This window comes from Penicillium oxalicum, chromosome V (assembly GCF_001723175.1).
Source record: "Penicillium oxalicum strain HP7-1 chromosome V, whole genome shotgun sequence".
NCBI lineage: Eukaryota > Fungi > Ascomycota > Eurotiomycetes > Eurotiales > Aspergillaceae > Penicillium > Penicillium oxalicum.
In genome coordinates this window covers 3,481,910-3,508,572 of record NC_064654.1, presented here as the reverse complement: position 1 = coordinate 3,508,572, position 26,663 = coordinate 3,481,910, and the positions used below count along the sequence as shown (strand labels likewise).

Sequence of the window (26,663 nt, the reverse complement as noted above, 5' to 3'; positions counted from 1 at the left end):
CGAAGCATATGAACGCCTTCCCGCCAGTTCACTTCTCATTTGACAGTCTGATTCAGGTAAAAATCATCATTTCACAAATCATGAGGAGCTTCTATAAACACCAACACCCGCGCTAGAAGACAGACATTAAATACAACCTGGAACGATGCACTATTATCTAATGTCCACCAGTGGTGGGAAGGCCCAGGAAGACCTTGAAAGAATCATAACTATAAGCTCAGTCAGCGGCTGTCTTCTCGCAGGTCGGAGTGTATATCGAGGAGAGGAAAGCTTACATCAACCACTGGAAGCCAGTCAGGGTACCCAGCATAACAATACGCACGGGAAGTCCGTTCCAGAGGCCGGAGAATCCGATGTTGCCATAAATGCGCGAGACCGCCTTCATGGCACCCTCACCAGCTGTAAGATCTGGTCAGCGCACTGGACAATTTCCTGGTCGGGCATCTTTGGGGTAAGACGTTTCCGGGAAAGATTAATTGCACTCACACTTTCGGTCGGCGTTCAACTTGCTGACCATGACATCAGCCGGATGACTGACGACGGCGCAGAAAATACCGGCAATGTAACCACCCAGGAAGCTCACACCAGTCTGCGTTAATTGTCCGTAGCTCTCCTTGGGCTTTCCCAGGTACCCATAGATCTGGTTGACGGTTTCCTCGAAAGTGGCGAACTTAGTCATGGTGTAGGGGATCTGGCGTGCCCACAATGGATACAATCCCTTGTACAGACTTGCCATACCCTCCTTGGCAACCACGCGGCTCCATCCTTCCCGGAGGTTATTCGCATAAGGCGGCAAAGTGGTCTGCATACGGACTTTGATCGCCTCGAGCGGGCAGAGAGCCATATCAGCGAAGAATTCAGCGGATGCTGATGCACCGAGGAAGACGAGTGTGCGGTTGGTCTCGGGGAACATGGTGTCGCCGTAGAGGTGCTTGAAGTATTCGTAGAGACCATACTTTCCGGCACCCTGGAATGAGTAGCCGATGAAGGTGGGCGACCATCCGAAGAAGACGCCGCGCAAGCCCTCTTTGGCAAATATGGAGCGCCATGCGGAGATGTTGGAGGTGTAAATTTTGGGGTCAACCTGACGGCGGCATTTGACAAGATCAAGAGGGGTCACAGCGGTATGTGTCGGTCCTGGAAGACAACCGTTCACCGGTCAATTGCGATTCTAAAGGGTAATGGGACATGGGCCATTCAAACAAGGCCGTATTTTCCAGTGAGAGGACGAGTAAATTGGAGAGGAACATACCGCAAGCTGGAGCGTATTCAGTCAGTCGCCATTACATTTTCTTTTTTGGCTTTGTACCAAGCCAATCTTCGACGGAAGAGGAGAGTGAGAGGCCACTTACCAATGATACCACCAAGACCACAGCTGAGGAAGTATTTCATTGAATTGGGTTCAATCTTCCCAAAGGGGAGTTTCCGTTCTTGAGTCGCCATCTTGACTTGTTAATGTGACGTTGGGGGGGTAACTTTCTCGTAAAGTGACTCAATCCGCGCAGAGATCAAAGAAACACGAAAAATAAACGCCCACAGCAGAGAGCGGAGGGTACGGGATGTACGAAAGTGGAGAGAAATTGACAATGTTGAAGCCGAAGAAAGATAAGAGGGAAAAAAAGGGAAGACAGAGAGAGAGAAAGTATCGTGCTTTTAGAGTAGACCGAGGAGGTCAGGACAAAAGAACGATGTCGTCAGTGCTGTGTCCCCTGGTCGTGCCGTATTTCCCCAAGCAGCAAAGCATAGTGGAATGCTGCACCGTGCATTATGATTATTCTTCTACCAGTAGGTCTCCAGCGCCCTCGAACTATTCCCCACTTTGACTACTTAAGAATCAGTACAATGGATCATCATTAGTTGCATTACTCGTTCAGGTCTCACTGAAAGATCAGCCGTCATATCCGCGCTTTTACAGCACCAACTGGCCAAGTCGCGCTCTGCGCTCCACTATGATCAAATCACCCGGCTATTCTACAATCACCACGCGAACGGCTAATACGGCACTGGCTCGGGCCAGACGAGGCGATCGGCTCCTGGATATGACTGGCAAAAGAGCTGCAGTCTGCAGCTGTGGGGAGAGGGCGGGGGGTTTGCTACCATAGCACATGCCAACTCCAGTGAGAATAATGCATTTGGTAAGTATTCTCTGCACCATCCTCAACCTCCAATATCAGGGAGAATGCCAAGGTGCAAGTATCACCTGTAGATACCAGGTCCGGTCTGTACCAAACTCTTTCACTCCTCTTGGGTAGTAGACGAACCATCAGTGCGTGTAAGGTTCGCGACTGAATCTTCGCAGCTGGGGATCCTTGACGGCGCCGAGTCCAGGCCCTGTACTATCCATGACGTCACCAGATCCGCCCAGTGCCGCGGGCTCCACGGGGCCGGCATCTTGCCGCGATTTGATCAACAAGTCAATACCGAAGTACTTTTCTTATCAGGTGGAGGTGTATCTCGACTCGGACGCTGTCAGTTCACCAGTCCCTCTGGATAGATTCTTTTTTGTATAGACCATGTACATATTGAAGAGTGGAGACACCGAGTCGTTGATAGTAATAACAACCGAGATATCCGACCAGCACTGTCAGAAATTGGATGATTCATCCAATGTGACTGCTACGTGAAGACGCCCAGGGCTGGCAGAGCAATGGAACCTACCTGACTACTTCGAAATGAACTTGCTTATCTAAAGTTAACTCCCACACGGGCACCACTGCAGATAACTTGCCCAATGAGGTCAATGCTCAGTGTATTCAAATTAGTTGGAAGTGAAAAATATATTGGTATCATAATTTATTTACAAATTTCTCCCACGCGCTCAAGCCCTGCTAGGCACGGACCTCATACCTAGAAAGTCCAAGGTAGGAAACGACAGAATCGTTACCAAACATTTGAACCCACCATTCAGCAAAAACGCCTGTCTTTTCTTTTCCATGGGCAAGGAGCCGATGATGGATGGACACTGGCCGACAACGGATCCAAGACGGAACCCCCTTTTTGTTTTTGGCTAAATCGCTAGTAATATTGATGCCGCGCCAAATGGCGTCCCCGAGGGCCATGGATCTTTCCTTTGGCGTTCGGCTTCACGCGCCAGCATCAAGGCTAATTTGATCCCATGTTCAGACCCAACCTGTGAAAGGACAGAGTATAATTGCTGCGCCTGCGAGGGAGTCGGCATCCCGCTGGACAGCATCAGCCACAGCGGCCACAACATGACATATACCTTCACGGCGCGATGTCGCTGTGACCCAGTTGCTGCAGGTGACGAGTTTCTCTGTCCGAGTCGGTCAATCTCGGATAAGGAGAAGGGGATGCTGCGACACGTGTCGGTGGTCATGTCTTGACAGATGGCTATCACGTGGTCTTCGCTGATGTTACCCTGGAAGGGTTGCGTATCGTCGGGATCACGGTTCCTCTCTCGAATGGCGACGAGCGTGCGATCCAGACTGAGAAGAAACCGCTGTAGCATGACCCGAATGGCGCGATACCAATACCAGATGGAGGCGTGAAGGTCGTGATTGTATGTGAGGAGGGATTCCCCCGATTCGGTGTAGACGGTCGTGGGAAGCCAGCGCGGTGAAAGATGCAAAGGCCACTGGCAGAGTCTCAAATCGCATTCCTGGCTGGCGGCGATCCAGCCCTCGACCATGGCTTGATCTGGAAGGCCAGTGGAAGCTTGCATGGACTGGATCACTCGACTCAGCGTAGTCGCGACAAGCATGAGACTCTCAATTGGGTCATTTTCGTTGAATAGCTCCGAGGCCCACTCATGACCATCTTTTAAATTCTGGCCCAGCACAAGGACCTCAATATACTATTTATAGGTAGGAGGAGGCGTTAGTCTTCTGAGACTCTATCCAACTGTGAGGTAGATGCCTCACCCCGAGTGCGGGACACGGGAAAGAAGAGACGTACTTTTCGAGTCCAGCCAAAGTGAAACATCTCCCGTCCATATTGATTTCCCATCTGACGTTCACCTCTCAATTTCATCAAAAAGTCAAACCCAGCAGTATGTGCGCTGAACAACCCATTTCGCTCGCCTGTGATATCTTCGTACACGGAAAGGATCATCACCGCTGCAAAGGTCTCATCTCTGACTGCCTGCTCCGCCGACGCCAGCGCCGCCTGCAGACTCCGAAGCGCCTTGCCATACGTCTGGCGGGCCCTCACCATCAAAGGCAACGCATGGCCCCGTTGGGCAAGGGTCATGAGTCCCGTTGCATCGACCGCCCATCGCAGACAAGCGGACGACGGGGTCTCCCCGAAGATGCTGGCTTCTTGGGAGCGCGTATATAGCTCGGGTACGTACTCCAAGTGGCCTCGACCGTACTCGTCATCGGGATCGAGAATGTACTGGTCGAAAAAGAAGCAGGAAGCGCGGTCCTCCCAAGTAGCATCTGCCACGTGATACAGACTCAATGACGGTCGCAAAGCCCTCACGGCTCGCCGACTCGCGGCGGCATCAAATTGCGATGTCTCTGTCAGTGCTTGGGTCATAGGCGTAGATGACACCGAACTGAAGTCGGACGCAAAGCTCGCGCTGGGACTCGCGCTGGACTTTTCTCTCAGAGGTGCATCTTTGCGCGCCTGTTGCTCAACCTTGCCGGTTTCATTCCGGAAGACAGCATTCGGGCGGTAGCCAGGACACGGTCGTCCATAGATTGAGCAATTCCGACAACCCGGACGGCCTTCATCGCACTAGGGTATGATCAGTGGGCCGTCACCAGATCCAAATGAGCGCTGTCCATCTGATCCATCGACGAGTAACAGTGGTGAACTTCCGCCTCGTCATAGGGAACAAAAAGAATTGTGGACATGACGAACCTTGATCTTCCTCTTGCGGCAGAGGTGACACCCGGTACTGGGCTTACCGCCATACACCATTTTCAAGCATCAAACGAGCGTGTGCACGGAAAGGCGTATGGGGAACCAAATCCCAGCCAGAATACGCAATACACACTCCACGCTCTGCGCTGCACCGCCGCACGGGACCCCTAAAACAGCCGCGCCTCTGAGTCTCTCTCGGGGGAGGGGAGTGGTAAGAGGTACCACTAAACAGACTCGGCGCGCTTGTCTTTGGGGGGGGGGGGGGGGAATGTGGGTGCCACGTGAATCTAGTCAAATCGACTGGCTGATTTGAGGGCCACTCTAATGCATGGCCAACGACAGAGGGTGTCCGATAATTGAGGTGGACAGTCGGCTGAATGGATGACTCTAGTTTCAAAAGTGTCGCTAAAATTGGGAGAGGATACCAGACATGGTGTCAGATGGTCGAATTGATGGGGGATTACAGGTACGTCCGCGCGCTCTCTCTCTCTCGACTCCCGACTTTTTTTGGCTTCTTTAGTTGGATGGTTGGGGAAACGTGAAAGCGCATCAGTACCGTGCGGGTGGACCCGACCGCCCCGGCAGACTGCTACCAATAGGAACGCACCTTCAGAGTCCAGATGGTCCAGTCAGTCACTGTCAGGCCCCGCGGACCGCCACCGGGAGGATGAGTCAGCCCTGCGCCGGTGCCCACGGGCAGACCATCCCACGACCTAAGGTAGTAGTAGCTTACTACCAGTAAGTTTTACTACAGGTACTACTAATCTGAAAGAGTCTGGTACCAGTAATGGAGTGGACAGTTGGACCGTAGTACTAACTAGTACTCTAGGTTGTACCTGCGTGGTAGATAAAGTCACCTTATCCGTGGACGTATAGTACGGTCTGATTCCCGCACCACTACATTCTTCTAGTGCATTGAGAAGACGACCGGATGACCCCTCCACCCAATGCCAAAAGAGAACCCAATACTCAAACTGATATCAATTCCGATACACAAACGACTCGCTCCTGCCTAGAGGGAATCATAGCCCAGAGATGGCTATCCGGACGGAGGGATCTGCAGCGTAGACCAAATTTCGCTGTTCCCATCGAATAGATTGCACCAGACATCCATGTCCTTGAAAATGATGAAGATGGTTGCGAAGAATAAAAAGATTCCACAAAACTCGAGAAGATTCGGTAGAAGTTCGCCAACGGTCCATTCCATGGGCATCATCTGGGCCCATCCGGTAACAAAAATCAAAGCAACACCAAATATGCAAAGGCTTTGCGAACCCTTCGTAGCAGTGAGATTGGGAGTGATGGATGCGTCACACAGGTCCAGCCAGCAGCGGGGGATCAAAAACAGCCCGGTCATCTGCTGGTAAAGAAGAAGAACAAGAAGAAGAAGCCCAGACCAGATTGAGGGCAAGAGATATAATTAGTTCAAGGGTGAGTAAATGGGATATCATCTGGCGCTGCACCGTTCGCAAAATGTCACTCCGCGGTCGATAGTGAGAGGGCAGGTTATATGTGAAATGAAGATTATGTTAAATGAGAAGAAAGAGAAGGTCGACAACCAAAAGGCCGTTCCCGTTCCTTTATAGCGCCACGTCGGTCATGGCCTGATCGTCATCCCCAGAAGACAGAACTCTGGGCGAGGGATCTAAAATCAGAGTGCGAGATCGGGCGTCAAATGCAAGCCCGTTGTCGTGGACTGAGCCCATCTCCGGTGTGCTGGACGCGCTCTCCACGGCTACACCATCTTCGCCGTCTTCAGGGGGCGGGGAGAATGACCAAACCTATACCAGGAGGAGAATTCTGTTGTTAGCAATAGGACAACAACAAGAAGAGATGTCGATCTCTCTCTCGTAGGGATGAGTGAAAGATGGGATCGCAACACCGAAAAAAAAAGGAACGGAAAAGGTCACGCACCTCCATGACAGTTCGACCAGATCGGCTCGCCATGATGACGGCCTTCTCTTCTTCGAATGCCACTCTCCAGACAGCCTCAGCGGGACTACTCAATTCTCGCAGCAGCTGACCCGTCGCCAGACTCCAAACCTTGACCCGGCCATCACTGCCTCCGCTTACAATTCTGGTATGGTCGAATTGCAGACTTGTCACACTATTATCGTGAGCGGCCAGTCGATGAATGGGGGCCATCTTGGTCAGCGACCAAACGCGAACAGATCCATCCGATCCGCCGGTGACCAGCGTATCGCCGCGCATCTGTAATTGTCCGACCAGGGAGGTATGCCCTTGCAGGATGGCATGGCATTGTCCAGAATGTGGGTCCCAGATGCGCACGCTGGTGTCCAAGCTCCCCGTTGCGATACGCCGCCCATCAAAAGCGATGGCGTAAATTTGACTAAAGTGACCCGACAAGGTACGCACACAGCGACCTTGGGATATATTCCATATGCGAGCCGTGGTATCGTAACTACCCGAGACCACAAGATCTCCATGGATGGCCAGACATCGCACACTCGCCTGGTGCCCCACCAGAACATTGCGGCATGTTCCCGTGGCCAGATCCCAAATTCGTAGGGTTGTATCTCTTGAGCCCGAGATGGCAGTGTTTCGGTCGGACATTTTGAGGCATCGCACGGTGGATGTGTGCCCACGTAACAAATGGATTCCCACTCTGTCACGATAGATCAGGATTCGTTAGCTCGTTTGAAAGAGTCATCACGTCGAACACAACACGGACCACATCGAGCTCAGCACAAGAACTTACCCCGTCGCCATGTTCCACACGCGAACCTCTCGGTCGCAGCCTCCGCTGACCAAAATGTCGTCCCACGGAACCATTGCCCACACACCCATCACATGGCCCTCCAGAGTCTTTTGGTTATCTCCGTTGGTGTCGTAGACATGAATCTTGGCGTTGTCCAACGCGACCACGATGTACTTTGATGTCAGATGCAGACTCGTCACAACGCCCTGGTCAGGAGTAATATGGCGCTGTGTACATCTGCCGCCCTTCTTCCACGCTGACTCAACCATGTATTTCTGCTTAAATTGCGATCGGTATGAGATGGGTCGCGCTCGACGTCGTCGAGAGGAGAGGCTGCTCGGAGGCAGCCACTCTCCCGAGAGAGTGCGGGGTAGGCCGGGAGCCTGTCTCGGGGCCGCGTGTTCTGTCGATGCCGTCAAGCGGCGCAAACTGGCCATGGCGCGCGAGTCGACGATTGGTTCGGCAGACCGTGTGGTGGTGAGCGAGTCCAGCTCGCCGTCGCCTGAGATGCGCCGTACAGAGTACGCGTGCTTCACGCAGAGATTCTTCCATGTGATATCGTCGTTGAGCAGTTCCCGCCAGCGACGGGAGACCTGTGAGGATCGGGCGAGGGTTTTCGGGTCGTCGATGAAGGACAGAACCTAGAACGCGAGGAAGTGCAAATGCTCAGTCAATACTTTTCCACTTCGACGATATTTCAAATCCCGCCGTGGGCTCATCGGGCAATCTTACTCGTAGACACAGCTCGTTGGGGAACACTTGGAAGGGGTCCTTTCGTAACCTCGGGCCAACATAACTCGAGACAAAGCTCAACTGTTGACTGTCACATCCATCCAATAGACTCTCCAGCAACTTCTGTTTGCGGGTGTTGGTGAGCGTACTGAAGTGGATGCGCAGATTCACCAGGAAGGCATTTTCTTCTTCGTCGCTCGATTGCCAGTTCGCGAGTCGTTGATGCGGAGTCGGACTGGGCGCCGGCGTCGGGGGTGACGCAGGAGCTGACGGCAGTAGGTTTGCAGGAATCGGTGTGACGGCATTCTTGGAGGCGCTGAGGGAGCGGGTCGGGGTATTGTGGAAAGAGGGGATCGAGTCATGATTTGAGACCATCGGAGATTCGAGCTGGTGAGCCATCGACCGTGAGTTCATCGGCACATCCGTGTCGCTGTACGCTGGATCGGAGTCCATGGCGAGCGCTGGCCGTGTCCTGGGGCAGCAAAGACCCAGGCCAGCCCGTTCTTCGAGTGTCGCCGATGTGACCAAGGCGTGGGTGGGATCGGGGGGAGATATGCGTCAGACAAGCCTCTCTCGGTGTCCGCAAGTAGAAAATGGAAAAATATCGTGAATCCGGTTCGATGGTCTCCACCACCAGAATATCAAGATCTGCGATCGGAGTCACAAAAAGAAGAAAGAGAGAGAGAGAGAGAGAGACAGAAAAAAAAACGGTGAACAAGCGCTGTGGTCGGGTACTGGCTACGAGGGGCGATGGGTATGGGTTTGGATCGGGAGAGGCTGGCCACAGAGGGGGTTCGACCGAGGGAATCTCAGACGATGTGGGCCCCTCGATGCCTAATGAGCAACGAGGGCGATCTAAAGCGGCCGTTTTCTGACTGATCGAATAAGATGAGACCTAATCTGATAGTCGAGCGTGGTGTTGTCGAGGGCTCAGTGTCTGTGTGATGGTTTCAAACTACAGGCGTGGATGTTGTTTCCAGGTTTCTCCAGCTTGTCCAGATGGTCTCCAGCTTGCTGCCCGAGAGCAGATGGGAACGATGACGGGTGAGCAATCACGAACCCACGAAAAGAAAAGAAAAAAGGGTCACTTCCGGCGGAGTCGATGTCGTGACTGGTGGGCCTTGAGACTGACAAAGCTGCCAAGCTCTCCCCGACTCCACAAGCCGACCGGAAAGATGGATGTGATTGCTCCCGGTCGAGTTGATAACTGGAGCGATGAGCGATCACGGATGCGATGACTGGTAGCTCCCCAGAAAGGGATTGGAGATTACGTCGCCTGCCTGTGAGACACGTGCGAGGAGAAAGGGGGTGCCTTTGACGAAGAAGACTCGCTGAAGAATCCTTCTATCAATCCCCTCCCCGCCCTCCAGTCTGGTCGTGAGATCGTCACACCCGAGTTAAGCTGATGGCGCTCTACCGGGAGGGCGAACTTTGGGTTGGCAGAGGCAAACGAGGCAACAGTGCAGCCATGGAGCTGGCAAGATACGCCTCATGTGGGCAGATCGGAGGAAAATCTGGATCGAATGATCACAAGGGAACCGAGATGCGGCCACCGTGGGCGACCAATCTACGAGCCTCGTCTGGCGCCGGCACTGAGGTCTTTTTGTTTTCTTAGCGCGCGCGCTCGCGAGACAACAGGGATGGCCGCAACTGAAGATCCGCGGAGCCTGTGCAGGCAAAGTGTCGTGGTCATCTGGTCAAAGCTTCCCAGATCTGTGCACTAAGATTAGTCCTCAGCCAAGCAAAATTGTCTTGATAGATGAGATTGTCCGATGAGGAGCCATGTGGGTGGAGCCGTGGATAGCCAGACGGGCTCCCAAAAGTCGACCATGGAACGCTTCTTCGGGCAAAGATGATTCAAACTGACGGCATGCGATTGGCAAATGCTGCCATCATCCTCGAGTCTAGTGATTTAAAGATGAGCAGGGTCCCCATGTGAGAGCGATCCGATGGAGAGACATGAGGGGCTGACGCAGTTTATAGTAAAGTGGTCTGCTCGAGGGTTGACTCGCGTTCAACGTCACGCTACGTCGATGTGATTTGTGCAAAATAAAAGACAGATGCAATGATTATGGTCCTCCCCTCCGCCACACGCCCCTAGTTTACAAAATGGTTCAAAAAATCTATACGCAAGTCGAAGATCTCGTGTGAGGTTGGGTTGTGTGTGTGTGTATGTGTGTATGGAAAAAGAGAGAGAGGGAGTCCGATCGGCCGCAAAGGACACTTTGAAAAAGTATCACCAAACAACGAGGGTCCGACAGGATTCTGTGGGAGCAAGGGGGGGGGACAAGGCCCGGGGTTTGCGAAAACAAGCTTTGGCCCGAGCAATTTTATATCGCTAAATCAATCTCAAATGGGCGCACAACGTGCTCTTGAACAAAGTTTTGAAGGGAGAATAGGTCGAGAAGGCCAAAAAGGCGCTCGAGAACGCGGCCGCACCTGCGACCAGCAGATTTGCATTGAGCATAGAGGTGCTCGGTCAATCGCAAAGGCAGTAGCGGGTCTAGTGTGCATGGCCAATCTGCAGGAAAAGCGGTAGAATCATACCCAACACGGATGCCACCAAGTCTCGCATCGATTTATCCGTGCCTTTGGGCGAGTCACGCGAGTCTGAGTATCTGTTTGCGGACATCTCGCGCGAGGTGGATGCGGGCCCATTTTCCTGCATCGTGTGCACAGCCACGTATCTAGTTTCATTATTAGAACCTTGCATACTTTCCCGTGGGAGCAGGCGAACTTACAGAAAGGTGCCCCCGGAGAAAAGAAGAAGCATCCCTGTTCGCCATAAAGATGCAGCCTCGTCCCCATTGGAAGTCCCGAGGAGGTGGGCGAAGAGAAATGTGGCTAGTGCACCGATGGGAGCGGCAAGACTGAAGACCAGCAAATGCGCTCTAGCCGTACGGGCGGAAAGCCCCTGCTTCAGGAGAATGGAGGTCAGGCCAAAGGAGGCGGGAGCCTTGTGGACCATGATGGCAAGGAAAATGATAAAGCTGAGCCCTGTGTCCGTGCTGGTCGCGCCCAATGCGATACCGTCCGCGGCAGCGTGAATCACCAAGCCCATGGTGGTGGCGAAACTGTGGCCATGTTGCTGATGCGACGGCCCTGCCTCCAGAAGGCTATCCGGCCGCGCTGGGGAGGAACTGCGTCGTAGGCCGGAGCCAAGATTGTCAAGGGAAATGTGATATGGTTGTCGGTCGGGCTTGGTCGGCGAGGCATACTCAGGGACCTTGTCGATGAGGTACATGAGAATAAATCCGCTAATAAGGGCGACACCAATCCAAGCATGCGGAGAACTCCGTTCCTCCTCCTCTTCCTCCTCCTTCCCATGCTTTTCTTTGTCACTCGGGTTCTCGTTTCTGCGTGCGCGCAGCGCATACGAAGGCTCCCACCATGCGTCCCGGTGGCCATGGGGCAAAGAAGTTGCGGGGTCGATATCAAGGAATGGCACTGGAATGGTAGGCGGCAACCCAGAGCTATAAACATCGCGCTTCACTGAAGCTGTCGGGATGAGCCCTTCGCAAGGCCACACGACAGTGCTTGCGCGGGCGCTGATCGTCTTTCGACCGACAGCATTGGCGCTGTATAAAGTCTCAATGCCCTCGGGGATAATGACAATTAAAGATGTACCGACCAACACTCCCATTCCGATTGAAGAGATCAATCGTAATTGAGAGGCAGAGAGTGTCAACGCGAGGGGGAGTGAACCGACAACGAAGGATCTGAAAAAACCCCCAAAGCAGCATATATCAGCAAACACTCCCAGCAGGTCTCTCGCTCCAGGTGTCGGGATATCTCACGTCACTGCCATCACGATGCTCAGCGCGAGCAAGGTGAAGAGTCCCTCCATGTTGACTGGTACTGTTGTCCTTTTGCCGCTCGTCTTGAGCTATCACGTCTATAATCGTAGTCTTACACCAAATCAATCATTTCGGTCGAGGATCTGCTGGAAATATTGGGTTAAGGCCAGTGCGGGATCATGTTCATAAAGCCCGCCCAGCGTACGAAGTGGATGATGCCTTGAGAAGCACGATGTGAGCAGGCGGCTGAGAGTTTGGAGGAACTCATGCGGGCCTGAGGTTCTCCGAGCCCCAATTGGATTAGAATGGATCCACTTCTCAGGTACAGTACAGCTCTCGCCGCTTGATAAAAACGTGCAAAATTTCACCTCCCACGGTGGCCACCGAAGTAGTTTGATGGCTCGTTCTCCAGCTGGAAAATATAAACTGCCTCCAGAGTTCTAGACTCTCGTCTTGCTCAATGAGTCATGCTCAGAGGAAAGTTCATTCGGACGCCGCAACACATTGAAAACATTGAGCCCACCGTCACTGTACACTGGTGATTAGAAGAAACTCGACCCAACGCAACGATCGATGGAACCAGGATGATTATCGATCAATGATCATGTTGAGATTTAAGAATCATTTTTATTTAGGGGGTTAGCTTATCAATCTATGCAATCATGATATGGCTCGGATCGAAAGACGCTTAGTGGACAGGGTCAATACACAAAGATGCCAAGGCTTTAACCCAGCTGCAACCATGTGTATTAGGTCCATGGACCGCTCGACGTCTGATCGACACATACCTATATACGTAAACCTCAATCTGAAGGAAAATTGATGTTTCAAGCACGGTCAGAACCTCCATGATACATCTACAAGGAGTGACAGGATTGGATCCTCTCAACATCCGCTCATGAAGATGGCACCACTGAATTCGAATACTGACTGCCAGGGTGCAGGTTTGGCCACCCAGAAAGAAATATCCGCCAGCGTCAAGGAGCATCTCAGGCCTTATACATGATCTGGCCAGAGCTACCCTTTGTTTCAGCTCCAAGTTGTATTTTGCCATTCTCCCGCTGAGAAACTTGATATACAGCCCATTATCGTTGGGGACTTAGAGAGGAAACTTGTCTGTCATGATTTTTCCGGGCGACGGAAGCGAAGACGGAGAGGCCAAATTGACAATATTCACATGAATGTATCGTAGTAATTTGCTCCGGAATAAGGGCAAGAGACGGCGTGGCTGGGCGGTGGTCCCGCCTTATCAGCTCCCCACTACTACAGTAACCTCAGCATACCTGGTAGGTAAAATTGGTGCGCGATGAAGCAGGCACGAGCAAGCCCTAGTCGGCTCTGACAGACATGGCCCACCGTGGCATTCCAAGAGCGCCAGAGATGCACTTGCTGCTGCGGAAATATCAAACTACAATTTGAATATTGCGTCTCCTGTTCCGACCCTCATTGAATATGCCCGAAAGGTCCGGAGATTTGGCCGAACCCAGCTTTCTTGGCCATAGTCCTATACCTATGGGTTGGGTAATCCACGCAGACTACATAAAGTACTCAAAGTCGTCATGCTGAAACAACCAGTCTTGTCATTCTTCCGCCTCAGGTCCGGCTCGAAGGGCGGAAGCCCGGTGCTTTGAAACATTGGAGCGGCGCGCCATTCTCACGACAAGGCCGATCGAAACGTCTTTACATCAACTGTAAGTGACGGGATTCGAATGTGGAACAAGTCCGACCCAGCGCAATGTTCTAGGGATTCGATGCTGACACTAGGGATTCCACTCCTCTGCTTTCAGATCCACCGCAATGCAGGACACTTCCACGAGGCTGGCGGCTAGTAACACTTGCGGGATTTGCAGTATGTACGACATGCATAAATATAACCTTACTTTCTCCCTCGAGCTAGAGGCATCCAGTGAGGAAGACGTGAAGAAGATTCAAAACTTAGAACAGCTCCCTTCATAGTCATTCAGTATCCCCAATGGCTGGCGGAGGCCATTGAAAGGATCCCGGAGTTTTTCCGGAGCACGTAAATAGAAACAAATGGGGAGGGGGATAGACTTTGGCGCTAACGATCCGAAACACACACACTGAGTCAGCCCAAAGCTGAACGCTGATGGGCTCCAATCTTTTTGAGAGTCAATTGAGTCACTTTCGGAGGAAGTCCGTCCCGAAACCCTCGTATTCTGGAGGGATCGACAAGCATTCATCCTACCGGATCAGGGGCCAGCCAGCTTAGGCCGGGCAGGGTGCAGAGTAGAGCAGGATCGACGGGAAAGTCCAGATCATTTTGCGGCAAGTCTTTCTCCGGAAGAGTCGAGACGGACGAGTCCTGATGGATTTGACTATGCATGACACAGTATTGTGCACTCTGGATGTCCAGGCCTCGGCACTTGTGAAGCGGGGGGTCTCCCGACCCTGACACTGTAGTAATTTTGCTGAGGTGACCTTTTGTAATAATTCCGCCAAGATCGAGACTGGGTCGCTGAGCTGAACATGCTTGACCAATCTGCGCTGGCCGAGACGCGTCTCGACAAACTCCGGGTATCATAATGGAAGTACTCCGAAAACACTTGCATGGGCGACTAGTCTCGAGAAGGCGAACATCGCCGTCACTGGACGTACTTTTGGTAAATTTGGGACCTTTGTATCTTGAGTAAATTTTTTAGGCTTTTGCCTCTTGGGCTACGTAACTGAGGCGAGCACACGGCCGTTTGTCTCTGAATTGTGATGGTACACGCGGCATAGCCCCTTGATCCCTGGCCATCGTGATCCAAGTCAAAGGGATCTGCGATAGGGAAAGGAGAGGTAATTTCAGGCCTTCTCCCAAAAGAGTGAGACCCTTGCTCGAGTGTCGTTGTTGAGCATGAAGGAGCTCAGGTTGAACGTACCGGACACACGGCCGCTTTGCCACCGGGCGGATTCGCAGGAAGAAGGATTTCAGCACCGAACGGAGATCGTCAATTGGTTTTCAATATTATTTCATAAGGTAAAGAAAAGTTTTCAAGCCTGCGTAAGGCTGGCTTGGAGGTGAAAATTGTGGAAAAAAAGGGTATATGAATGTGGTACAAGAATAAAAAAAGAAAAAGGATCCGTCACAGGAAGGGGAAAAGGAAAGAGGAAAGAGAGAGATTGTCCGGCTCATCGATGGTCGAGGTCCATGTCATAATTGAAGAGACACTGCACATAGGGACCTCGGAGTGGTTGCCAGGAGTAGGAGAGTAAGATTGACTAATCGTGGCTCGAAGCCGTTCTAGACGCGCTCCTTTCCGTTGACATCGACCAACTCCACAACACTGTTAGTCTCTGAGCGGGTGTGGTAGTTCACAGAGTAGCTGACAGACTTGTTGATGTTGCTGGGCTGTCCGGTGTGTCTGCTGTAGCCTTCCATGGTGTGTGTAGCGTAAGCCCGACGCTCGGATCCAACCAAGGTAGGGAAGTAGCGTCCAATGAGCGCTCGGAAAGCGGGCAGACAAGCACACATGACGGAGATCTCGACCTCAATGACAGACCAGCGAAGGAGAGGGTACAAGCCCTTGGTCTGATTCAGGCCCCAGCGGTTTCTCCAGAACACGACCGCACGGATGATGGCAACGACGGTCAACCTGAGGCGAGAAGATTAGCTTCACTGACAAGGGATCGGCGAGCATGCCAAAGATATTGAGACGTACACTGATCCAACAGCAAACATGGTCGCAACAGCAAGCTTCTTCTTCAGAGGTAACTGCAGTTTGACTACTTCAAACACCGGCAACAAGATCAGAACCGAGTCAACAGCGATGTTGGCTAAACAGTTGACCAGAATCGACACGATGAAGTTGATGCAACGTCCAGATTCCTCGCCCTGCCAACCCAGCCAGGTGAGGCGGGTAGGGATGCAGCGGAAAGAATCGACAAAGGCCCAACAGAGGCCGATGGCAGCATTTGCAATGATGAGAGCGTAGGCGATGTATCTGAATGTCCGAGTGTGGAAGATGCGGAGAAGGAACAGGCACACGGAGATTTTGGCGAGAGAGATTTGGATTTTGTACATGATTGCGATGGATTGGAAGGACTGTCAAATGATGTGAGATTCACACTCGTGCTGGCAGTATAGAGTGGGTGAAAAAGACCCATACCTGGTAGAACTGGTTGATATCATCGAAGGGAATGTCCCAAATATTCATGCCGGTGCCGTGAGTGATAGCTGGGTCTGATTAGTCAACAGCTTCGATATGTTGGAGAAAACGGTAGGACTTGACAACTCACTGATGGTATACCCGGCGTAGAAGGCGATTCCAAGGATCTGCATGAGATGATAATGAGCACCTCGCCCTTGGGGACTTGCCAACAACATGGAGACTCACAAATGAGACGATGATCGTGTAGTCATCCCATCCCCAACCACCTCCAAGGCCCTGGAACTTGGCCACAATTCGAGCAAAGAAGAAAAAGACGGCCAAAATGAGAGGAACGAGAGTCGAGGCACTGACGACGGGTGGGCCCTTCAACTTCGGGATGTTGCACTTATCCTCATACAATCTATAGGTGGCTAGAGGGATGTCAGACAATGAAAGTCATCAACAGCGCAGGGTTCTGACACGTACTGAAGTATTCCTTCACCGTGCAGTGGGCTTCGGCGCAATCGAGGACCGAGGCCGCGACCTCTCTGTGCTGGCAGAAGCATGACACATCGGTGGCAAGTGAGCAGTTGGAGGCCGCCAATTGCTTGTCGCACGTCAACTGTTTTGAGTGTCGAGTCAGTCCCGGACTATTGACCATCCCCGCCTCGTCTCTTGTCTCATCCTCCCCGAGGGCAACTTACTGCACAAGAAGGGAATGTGTTATCGGTGAAATGGAACTCTACTGCATGAATGCCGCATACAAGCAAAGCCAAGCACAGAAGCAGGTACTGGTGAGGCCTCATGACGACGAATAGACGACTTCAGAAGGGCCGCCGTGGAATATCAAACAAAACATCTTCCATGACCCCGGCGGGGGATTCGGCTGCTTTTGTTTCGAGTTTCGGCATAAATGGCCTGGGCAAGAGAACGTGGAGCACTGTCTCGTGTGCACTGGTCCTCGAGGGCCGTATCTCGATACCCACCGCACGCGATGCCCCAATTTTGCCCGATTGCATCGATTTGTTTGGTCTGTGCATCTGCCCAGTAGACTGGCCCCGTGGATTTGGGCTCGCGGGAGTGGACCTGACGCCAGAATGGCTGCTGTTCGGAGGCGCACTTGATTGGGAAGTCGGCCGGCTCCACCACGCTCCTGACTCCGAGTTTCGAGGTTTTGCCTGCTTCTTTTTTTTCCCTTTTTTGATTTCTTCTTCCACGTTTGCCGAATTTCACGTCCCACGGGCGACAACTGAATGGTCACGCACTAGTGTGATGCATCCTTAATCATCACTTCTTTCTCCGCTCCTTTTCAGCCTCATTGCAACTATTGCCTGCATGCCAGGCTTTGAGAACCCCAACCTGGCCCAGGTCTGGGCTTTGGAGAGCCAAGTCCAAGTGAAGATGGGATATTGAGGCGCAACACCCACCCTTCGTGAGGTGCTTGTGAGTGGGTCCCACCGCACAGCATGATCCCAACTTTGGCGCCCTGTACAGAGCGGCACTGGGAACTGCAGCGACTCTACCGACTCCACGGCGGTGGCTAAGATTCAGAAACTGCCGAACGCCCTTACGGTATGTGAAATTCGATGAACGGATCGGGGGCAAGGCGATGATCACAAACCCGGTTTGTGAAACCGCCGGTCTAGGCGGAGCGTGCAGGGCCAAGCCTCCCGGTCCAGTCACCATTGCGCTCGACTGGAGTACAACGGCCAAGTTGGGTACCGGCATTCTGGTAAGCTTGCAAAAGCCAACCCCAATTCACTTGCAAGGGCTTCCATTCTCTAGACGCCGGAACTGCTTGGCAGGGGTAATGGTGCGCTGTACACGACCTGATATAAGAAGTCCATGGAGACCTCTTCATGTCCAACGAATATTGTAGGATTGCGACGAGGCAGATATTGCACCATGCTAAAGTTGCGCAAAACCTGGAAGCCCGCTTTCACTGTAGGGCACGCCAAACTTACCCTCAACAGTACTGTATCATTGTCTGTATGTACTGTGGTATCTTTGTGTCCCCCTACAGATAAATCGCCTCTGTCTTTCCTCGCCATATATTGCAATTGACTCGAAGAATCAAAACTGGCAAGGATAGACTGCCCCAGACCGTCGATCGCTCGGGCAGTCACTTGCTCACAGAACCCCTATTCAGCACTCGGGGCCCGAGCATGCTAATGTCTGCCGATCTTGAGAAATCTTGGTATGAATCATGTAATGGTATGTGCGGTTGAAGCCACTTTGGTGTGTGAGCTGGTGACCCTCTTTAGGCTTTACGCGACCACGTCGTGTGCTGGCCCGCTCGTTTCCAGCCGCCAAGAAAAAGGGTGGCTGCTCAAATCTCTGCAAAACGGGGCAGATCTTTCTGTGGAGATTCATTCCACTACAGACTGATTCGACAGTGGGGTTGCTCTGTGATCAAACTTTGCACTATGAACGTCTTCTGCAGCTCTTCGATGCAGATGATCGTCAAGCAACACATTCAATTTTCAGTAAATGGTCGTACCGCCATTCAACCAGCCCGATGCACTTGGTGCTCGGACCTCAATAGATTCTTCACCGTCAGCCACACCATGAAGTCTCTTTATTGAGGCAAAGGTCAAGAGCTTCCTCGCCTTCCTGGAATCCACGTGTGCTTCATCGGCCGCGTGGCCAATATCGTTGTACCCTCACCCGGGCATGTGCCTCTCCATGAATCTCCATCCTTTAGCGACAGACCACGGTGGTTGAATAACACCCCATCTTGCCCAATCGTGAAGATACTTAGACTGTATCGATCATTGCATGAAAATGGGGGTTTGCACTGCAAAGTCTGCTCCTTTTGAAAAACACTGAATACCCACTGCATCGTATTACGCTCTTAGATCCATCATGGATACACCATGCAAACTCTATCTTCTTTTTTTAGGCACATCGAAGATTCACAGTATGTTGATCATTGCTCAACCGCCGCTGCGGGCTTTAGGGGATGCGGGTGATCTGACCGAAGTTCACCCGCTCTTACAATACACGCGAACCCTCAAGGGCTGGCAAACATGTATTCGCCTGACTCGTGATGGCACGATAGAGTCCACGGCAGGATGTCCGTGCCAGTTGACCTAATATTGAGTCTGCATCTCAGCGGCTCAGCCGATCTGGAGCTCCCCTACACGTGTAATGATTGGTCGCCACTGCTCAGTATTAGCCCTAAAGAGGACTTTGAGCTACACGAATGAAATCGCCACCGAATCGTGACTAAAGGAAACAAAAGTTCCGTTGCCGGCATGGCCCATTTAAATGAACTTTGACGCGATGAAATTTGTTCCTTCTTCGAAATGACAGCACAATTGCTCCAACAAGGAGGAGGCGATTTTGGGTCTATCGTGTAGCAAAATTTTATGCATAGCTAAGAATTCGCGCTAAATGATGCATGCTTTCGTAATAGTGTAGGAGGGTCTACATCCAAGCTTCTTGTTCCAGAATAGCTTATTCGGAACATGAAGCTACATTAGACTCGCGTCATCCAGCTGGGTTCTTGGCTGGACTTGGGGTTTGCTTTGCATCTGATTCACGACTGCCATGCACAACACACGGTCCCCCTGGTCCCGGTCGCAGTGGGAATCGACATGCTTACTCGTAAAACGAATCCAGGGATTAGTGGAACGAGCGTCGCTGGTCCAATCTGGAAATTACTAATGCCTTTGGCAATCGTATGTCGGGAAACCTTGAAGGAATGGATACAATCAGACGAGATCTGGTCTCTATTTGCAACCGTCAGTTCCATAGTCTGCTTCAGAGCCCGAAAATATGAATGTTGAAAATCCCCGTGGTGGTCTCTCTAGCCATCTCCAAACAGTGAGAATCTCGCACGCGTGAATGTAATGCCAAGCTCCGAGGCCTTGGAGGGTGATCTTGGTGTGCTTGAAGTGAAATCATTGACAGTGAGTCACCGGCGAGATAGTGATATTCAAACTCAGCGCCAAATCTATGGAGTAATCCTTAGCGACGAACACGCTGCTATATGTGACATGGAATAACTATGGATTTTGCTTGATTTATCTCTACTAATCTGGTAGTCTGAGGTTCAAAGTGAGCAATTGGAAGCCTTCCGACAAATTGAACCACATCTTCCCTTTTAATCTAGTGGACATTCGTGATTTGGCGCTTTGATAAAAATATCACCAAACATTTGATACAGACTTGCTCCTATTCTCTGGATATCATCCGTCTGGCGACAGGCCTAAGCTTGACCTACCTAGTTGGCCACAAGGAAAGCTCCATCTACGGAGCTTCGTCACAACCCTCTCCAGTTTGAGCTTCAAGTCCGTTATTTCGAAGAACAGCTTTTCCTTCTTGCTTGATTGATCTCCCCTTGCCTTGAGCAAGATTAGCATGGATTTGCGCCCAGATCCTCCCGGTAAGAGAAAGTCCTCTTTGCGTGGGCACCGCTGTGTTACCCAAGCCTTTGTCCCAGCGAGCATCTGCAGATACTTGCTATCACAATTTCCACTGGAAAACGGTCTAAATCTTCCGCAGTGCAATTGGAAGGTGATTCTGTAGAGCAATGCACGCGACTCATGTTGTGTGTGTGTGTGTGTGTGTGTGTGTGTTTTGTCTGAAAGAGACCCTTGATTAATTTTGATAATATTATCAGAACCAGAACTCGGACGTGGGTGACAGTGGTATCACCTTCCTTTGCTGGGCATCGGGCAGGCAAGGTGATGTGGTCCACTACTCATGGCAGAATGGATTGTTGCTCATCGATTCATCCATGGTTTCAAAGATCTCGAGTTTGGAGTGAAGCATTCATTGAAGTTAAACATCATCATAAATCTTAAATTCTAAATGCTCCCAGATAGCACTTGAAGAAAGGTAATACGACTTGACAAATTCACAGCTGGTAACTGATTTGATCCTTTGACTTGAGCGTATATTCCCACTCTCATGAATTAAAGCGGTTCCGGGTCCCCTTTGGCACACTTCTCCATTGAGACTTTTCTGCGACTACACGATCCCTCTTCCACTCGACAGTAGACTACTAAACCGTGACACAAACGTTCCACCTTCCTATCGAGGCTAAGAATATTTCCAATCACTCATCCCATCAGTACTATGACAATTACAAAATACGTTATACAAGCTCCTATGTTCTAGAAGGACCCCCTGCTTCGAGTCCTCAAAGTCTCAGTCGTCGCGATCGTCAACCATGGATCACATAATCTGAATTTTTGAGCTTTCCCCGCTTCAGGGTTTTCACCCTCGGCTTTTTTTTCTGCAAAGATCAATCTTGATCGGAGATCAGACTCGGGTTTCAGGTGGACCCACTAAGCAATTCACTGAGTGATTTGTCGCCTCCTATCTCGACTCTTTGTGTGTACGCGCGCCGACACGTCCGATTTTGCCTCTGGCTTTCTCTGATGATTAATCACGAGCTCGCCCGTCTGGTCATGACGGTCAGTTGCACCGAAATCAGTTCGTCGCAAAAGTGATCGTTGATCTCTGCGTGTCTACATCAGGTCGGCAATTTTGCTGTCAGATTGGAGGGATTCCTTGAATAGGGCAAATATAGTACTTACAAAGCCGTCGCATGGCGAGAATAGGTTTTCCTCTTCCCCAATAGCCCTGCGGATTCCCAAATTCCCGGGATCGCACGTGGCATAATAAGGTTCGAAGCTAAGGGGTGATTGCAAATCAATCTCCGCTTCAGCCGGATGGCACCATTCTGTCCCTCCATTGTTTAATTGGTCCTGGTGCTGACGGTATGGCTCAAATTGGCAGACTCTCCGAAACGCTGGAATTAATCAGGCGCGCGAATCAAGTTTTCTTAGACAAAAGGACCATAACAGGTACAGTGCGAAGGCAGTAAATAAACAAATAGTGATTGGGATTTGTTGTATATCCAATTTCTTCTTCATGAATCTAAGCAGGAGCGAGCTCTAATAGGCTATGTACCAGTCACCTTCCACTGACTGAATGAGTGGCAGATCGAGCCGAGCAATTATCGGGAAAAGAATGGTGCATGGCAAGTGCTTCTCCATTACCGAGGTACCACGATCTCACTTTTACAACAAGTAGGCGGAAAAGTCAAAGGCAGCATCGGCGTTTCCGGCAGCAAGACCTGCTGCCTTGAGTGCGTCCCAGTTCGCATGGTTGATACCAATCTCATAGTCCCAGCCGTAGTGTGGATCGTCGTTTGGAAGAATTTGCCAGTAAAACCAAGGAATACCAGCGGCGCTGATAGACGAGGCCCATTCTCTGATGTGAGAATCACGGGTATCTGTGCTCAACGGTGTCCCGTCCTGACAATTGTTATTAGAGGTGTCGGTGTAGCATGCACCCCATTCCTGCATGATGAGCTTCTTGCCCGCATTCTGAGCTTTGGTGACATATGGTTGCAGAGCACTGGTTGCAAAGTCTCCAACTCCATACGCGTGAATTGACAGAATATCAAGTGCATCACAACTGAAGTAGGGATCCAACAGCGAATTTGCGAGCCAGGCACCACCGCCAGTGGCAACCAAGATGTTCGAATTTCCTTTCAAATTGTCTTTAATTGCTTGGGCCATGGTACATTGCCATTTTGTCAGGGCATCTGGGTTTTCCTGTTCTATGGCATGAGCGCCGTCACATAATTTGTTTGGTAGGCACATCATTCATACCTGATCATGCATGGCCTCATTTTGGGTCTCAAACGCAAAGATGTACTCTGAACTTTCCCGCCAGGCCTTGCCGGTCTTCGAGTTGACGTGGCTCAAAACATGGGCAATTCTGTCCTTGTAGTAATTGATGGCGTTGGAATCGGTGTAAAAGTCGCCGGTGCCGTACCATTTCCCATAAAAGTCTACGTTGTTTTGGAGAGCATTGTAGCTGTGGATGGAGATCAATAACTTGATGCCATAGTCATGTGCTTTGACCATGAGGTTGTCCAGGCGCTCCAGAACTGTGTCATCATATGGGGTAGGGTTGTATCCCTGCAGGCCGGGGAATGGGTCGATTTCTGTACCCTTTTGCGTTTCCGATTGACCTTCATTTCATGTTATGTTAGCCCGTCATGACGATTCCCTTCACTCAATGCAGGACTTATCATGAAACAAAATACCGTCAAGCCAAACGCGCAGAACTTTGACACCCGCACTCTGAAGACCCTCTAGCAGAGTGGTCGATTGGCTGTCTGTCAAGCCAGCAGCATAGTACAAGTTGGATGCCGAGAAGGATTTGGCAGCCAAAACACCAGACAGACGGGATAAGCCGTAAAAAGCAGTAGCAATAGAGAGCAGCTTCATATTGGCAGTGAAAGATCTCCCAAGATCGAGTTCCAGAAAATCCGACCGATATACACCTTGAGATCGATGCCAATGAGTTGTTCTGGTCGATGGCGGGAGCGCCCAAGGGTTTATATGCTGGCGAGGTAGCTCGCAAGTCTTCATGTAAAGTGCAACATGACGATTCGAATTCAATGCCTATGACAAGAGCGAATGCAACATCAAACTAGCAGTCGTGCAGCGCATGAAAGGTCAAGGTTCGAAAACCGCCCCATGATAATGGACATTTGGAGACACAAGTGGAATATGATCGGCCAGATTCGGACCAAAGCTCCCACGAATCTAAACCCAAATCAGCCTAGCACGAGGCCAAACCCGTCGATCACAAGCACTTTTGGAAGTCGTTCCTCAGCGCCCCCATTTGAGGCAGGGTGGGAGTGCCGTACGGAACAAGTTTACCAAATTCCTCTTCGGGCAATACGATGTACCTCTTCATGCAGAACCGCACCAGGGTTGCTTGAGCACTGTTTCAACAAGCACACATTGCTTGGGCCTCGAGATGATCGCCATCTGGACGAATTTCCTAAAAAGATGATGAAGGATGCCAGATGCCGGGTGCCGAGAAGCAAACCCTCAATTCGGCATGGATACATATGCCTAATTGATGATGCTAGCGGCTTGATAGCTGAGAAGCTCAGGTTGAACACAAGCGATCTATTTGCGCGAAAATAATAAACTCCAGACATGATCTCAATTCTTTGTTGCAAACACATCCGAGTCATACAGATATCCGGGGCCTTTACCTCTCAGTCGCTGCAGCTTCATATATCAATGTACCTGCTTCCTCAAAGTGGAGCTTTGGTAGCCACTCCGTAGATGAATTTTGGCGGGCTCGAAGATCCGGGAACAGAGTACGTACGTCGCACACGAATACAGCACAGACATATATCCCCGCATAACTCCGAATGTGGCGGGAATGATATAATCTTGCTTTATGTAACGTAGTATTCCTTCAGCTTCGGCTAGACTATGTTCCAGTGTGATACAACTTGCCGTGGGGCTAGAGAGAAGACAGGTCCGAAACAAGTATATTTGCGTTCCGCCCATCCCGTGTCGTATATGTGATGAGGTGGAAGCTCTGCAGGTTATTGGAGACCATGAACTATTGTTAAACACGCTCAGCAAGTCGAAGTCTAATAGGGTACTCTCTATATCCCCGCATCTGTGGATACGAGCCTGTGGAAGCACCTTAAGTACTCTCGACATGAACCTTAGGGACTCATCAGGTGGCGAGTAGCCCAGGCTCATAAGGTAAGACCTAGTTCATGGAGCCATATCCCGTCTATCTAGGTAAATAGGTACATGCGGCTGGATATCGGGCACCGCTGCCAGCGCCGATCAAGTAATCATATCACTTCTTTGTTACATGCCCATGAAGATTTTTCCGTGCTCTAAACTCTGCAGGTAGGTATTCGCAGTAAGAGTGCACCGGGGGACCCTAAGGAAGTTGAGTAAACCAATAGCCCATCGCTATGTATTATGATATGGAAGACGAGAAAGAGTACTCCAGTTCAAGGCGGCCCTAATTTACCATCAGACTCATCGCTCAATTGAATTTAGACAATATGGATCCTAGTCACACTATGGAAGCAGCGTGCACAGGTATTGAGATAATTAGGACGTTCTAGATACTGTATTAACATGGCACTAGGTACGTTTCAGCTACCTAGCCAAGGGCCGTCAGATCTACAATATGTATCTACACCCTTTTGTAGTATTTTACAGGTCTGCGGTCTCAGAGTGGTAGTACCTAGGTAGGGGCGTGATTGATCCTCCTATGAATCTCGCTCCCGTGTTCTGCGGTTCTTGGCTATGAACCTTATAAGCCACACCTCCACAATACCTAGCATTGTCCTCACGTCAACTTTCTAAGGTGTCGGTTAAATCTTCTAAGCTTCTTTTATCCTCTTGGAAGGGTACCGCATACGGACTCGCACTTCCCTTCTCGCTGACCTTTCCTTATCATACCTCAAGATTAAGAAATATGGAGGGTCCTTTACGCCCATTCACCGACGTATTGACGCCCGTACTTGATTTTACTTCATATGAATTCCGTACTGACAATTTCCACAGCCGGTCAGTAAGGCCTCAGACAGGGCATTCCCGCTGGACGATAAAGAACTCGACTCTCTTTCTGACGAATCTCTCGCTGACCTCCTCAAGTCAGCTCCAATCCTTTATGATCTCGGCCAAACGACGGTAGTGCGACTGTCCAAGAACCTCGTCTTAAAAGGCGGCGGCAATGTGCTACCTTGTGAGGCAAAGGTACTTCAACTGGTTGCATCAAGGTCCAATATTCGAGCTCCTCGTGTTCATCTGTCACTCCTATTCACAGACGACACGAAATACTTTGGCACTATGGGGTACATTGTGATGGATTATATCGACGGTGAGCCGATTGATGGCTGCTGGGGCGATCTCAGTGATGAACAAAAATTGGACGTCGCGAAACAGACTGCCCAGATTATCCTCGAAATGCAGTCCATAAATCTGTTAGAGCCAGGTCCGATCGGCGGGGGACCATGTCGCGGTCGTTTCTTTACGCACTACAGTGCCGGTCCTTTCAAGGATGTGTCCGAATTTGAGGGCTGGTTCAACCACAAGTTGGACATCTGTAAAAGATACAATCATGCGCCACAAGACCTTCCCCCGTTCAAGTTCACCCAGTTTGCTCTCACGCATCAGGACATCAGTCCGCGAAACCTTATTCTGGACCGAACTGGCCATGTATGGCTCGTGGACTGGGCAGATGCTGGCTCTTATCCCCCCGCTTTTGAGACGGCAGCTCTATGGTCTCAGTCGCAATTCGTCGACTTTAATGACATGGTGCTTTCATTGCTCCCGCGATACCCTTTGGAAGAACAGCAATTAGACTCCATTGGATATGGACTCTCAATAGCTGCACTAGCTTAATAAATTCTGCAGGTATTGCAGGTGAATACTGGCTAAGAAATCCGAGCACCCCGCCCCAGGAGTACTTCTTCTTGCTAGAGGTTGATTCTGGATCTTAAGGCCTGGATTTGGAAGCCCAGGAAGCGCCCACCGTTGATCAATCTTTATAATCATAGATCTTCTGCCTTCCTTTGACGCCGTTCAAATGGCCTCGCCTATGTTCCGGGTGTCGCAGCCGAACAGCACCAAGTTGCCTTGCCGCCTGACTTCAAAGCGTCGTTCAAAATTCATAATAGTAGCCATCTATATT

At 51.0% G+C, this 26,663-nt stretch overlaps 8 protein-coding genes across 8 annotated transcripts; 1 reads left to right on the top strand and 7 right to left on the bottom strand.

Annotated features, from left to right (window-relative positions):
* Window positions 1-157: 157 nt before the first annotated feature.
* Window positions 158-1,443, bottom strand: POX_e07230 (putative mitochondrial phosphate carrier protein; the record flags this gene model as incomplete). Its single annotated transcript, XM_050116037.1, has 5 exons — window positions 158-209; window positions 276-399; window positions 487-1,137; window positions 1,253-1,258; window positions 1,353-1,443. 5 exons carry the CDS (start codon window positions 1,441-1,443, stop codon window positions 158-160), a joined length of 924 nt encoding a protein of 307 aa, XP_049968497.1.
* Window positions 1,444-3,007: 1,564 nt separating this feature from the next.
* Window positions 3,008-4,884, bottom strand: POX_e07229 (uncharacterized protein; the record flags this gene model as incomplete). The annotated part of the gene is made up of 3 exons (XM_050116036.1): window positions 3,008-3,814; window positions 3,916-4,698; window positions 4,825-4,884. 3 exons carry the CDS (start codon window positions 4,882-4,884, stop codon window positions 3,008-3,010), a joined length of 1,650 nt encoding a protein of 549 aa, XP_049968496.1.
* Window positions 4,885-5,866: 982 nt separating this feature from the next.
* Window positions 5,867-6,184, bottom strand: POX_e07228 (uncharacterized protein; the record flags this gene model as incomplete). Its single annotated transcript, XM_050116035.1, has 1 exon — window positions 5,867-6,184. One exon carries the CDS (start codon window positions 6,182-6,184, stop codon window positions 5,867-5,869), a length of 318 nt encoding a protein of 105 aa, XP_049968495.1.
* A 223-nt stretch (window positions 6,185-6,407) lies between these two features.
* On the bottom strand, window positions 6,408-8,731 carry POX_e07227 (uncharacterized protein; the record flags this gene model as incomplete). The annotated part of the gene is made up of 4 exons (XM_050116034.1): window positions 6,408-6,608; window positions 6,742-7,453; window positions 7,547-8,187; window positions 8,279-8,731. 4 exons carry the CDS (start codon window positions 8,729-8,731, stop codon window positions 6,408-6,410), a joined length of 2,007 nt encoding a protein of 668 aa, XP_049968494.1.
* Window positions 8,732-10,781: 2,050 nt separating this feature from the next.
* Window positions 10,782-12,125, bottom strand: POX_e07226 (Zinc transporter ZIP9; the record flags this gene model as incomplete). Its single annotated transcript, XM_050116033.1, has 3 exons — window positions 10,782-10,965; window positions 11,020-11,997; window positions 12,076-12,125. The coding sequence occupies 3 exons, from the start codon at window positions 12,123-12,125 to the stop codon at window positions 10,782-10,784; spliced, it is 1,212 nt and encodes a 403-aa protein (XP_049968493.1).
* A 3,194-nt stretch (window positions 12,126-15,319) lies between these two features.
* POX_e07225 (uncharacterized protein) lies at window positions 15,320-16,972 on the bottom strand (the record flags this gene model as incomplete). The annotated part of the gene is made up of 7 exons (XM_050116032.1): window positions 15,320-15,671; window positions 15,738-16,120; window positions 16,185-16,252; window positions 16,315-16,351; window positions 16,413-16,597; window positions 16,653-16,788; window positions 16,871-16,972. 7 exons carry the CDS (start codon window positions 16,970-16,972, stop codon window positions 15,320-15,322), a joined length of 1,263 nt encoding a protein of 420 aa, XP_049968492.1.
* Window positions 16,973-22,201: 5,229 nt separating this feature from the next.
* On the bottom strand, window positions 22,202-23,422 carry POX_e07224 (uncharacterized protein; the record flags this gene model as incomplete). Its single annotated transcript, XM_050116031.1, has 3 exons — window positions 22,202-22,741; window positions 22,799-23,163; window positions 23,239-23,422. The coding sequence occupies 3 exons, from the start codon at window positions 23,420-23,422 to the stop codon at window positions 22,202-22,204; spliced, it is 1,089 nt and encodes a 362-aa protein (XP_049968491.1).
* A 2,023-nt stretch (window positions 23,423-25,445) lies between these two features.
* POX_e07223 (uncharacterized protein) lies at window positions 25,446-26,374 on the top strand (the record flags this gene model as incomplete). The annotated part of the gene is made up of 2 exons (XM_050116030.1): window positions 25,446-25,475; window positions 25,535-26,374. 2 exons carry the CDS (start codon window positions 25,446-25,448, stop codon window positions 26,372-26,374), a joined length of 870 nt encoding a protein of 289 aa, XP_049968490.1.
* Window positions 26,375-26,663: the final 289 nt, after the last annotated feature.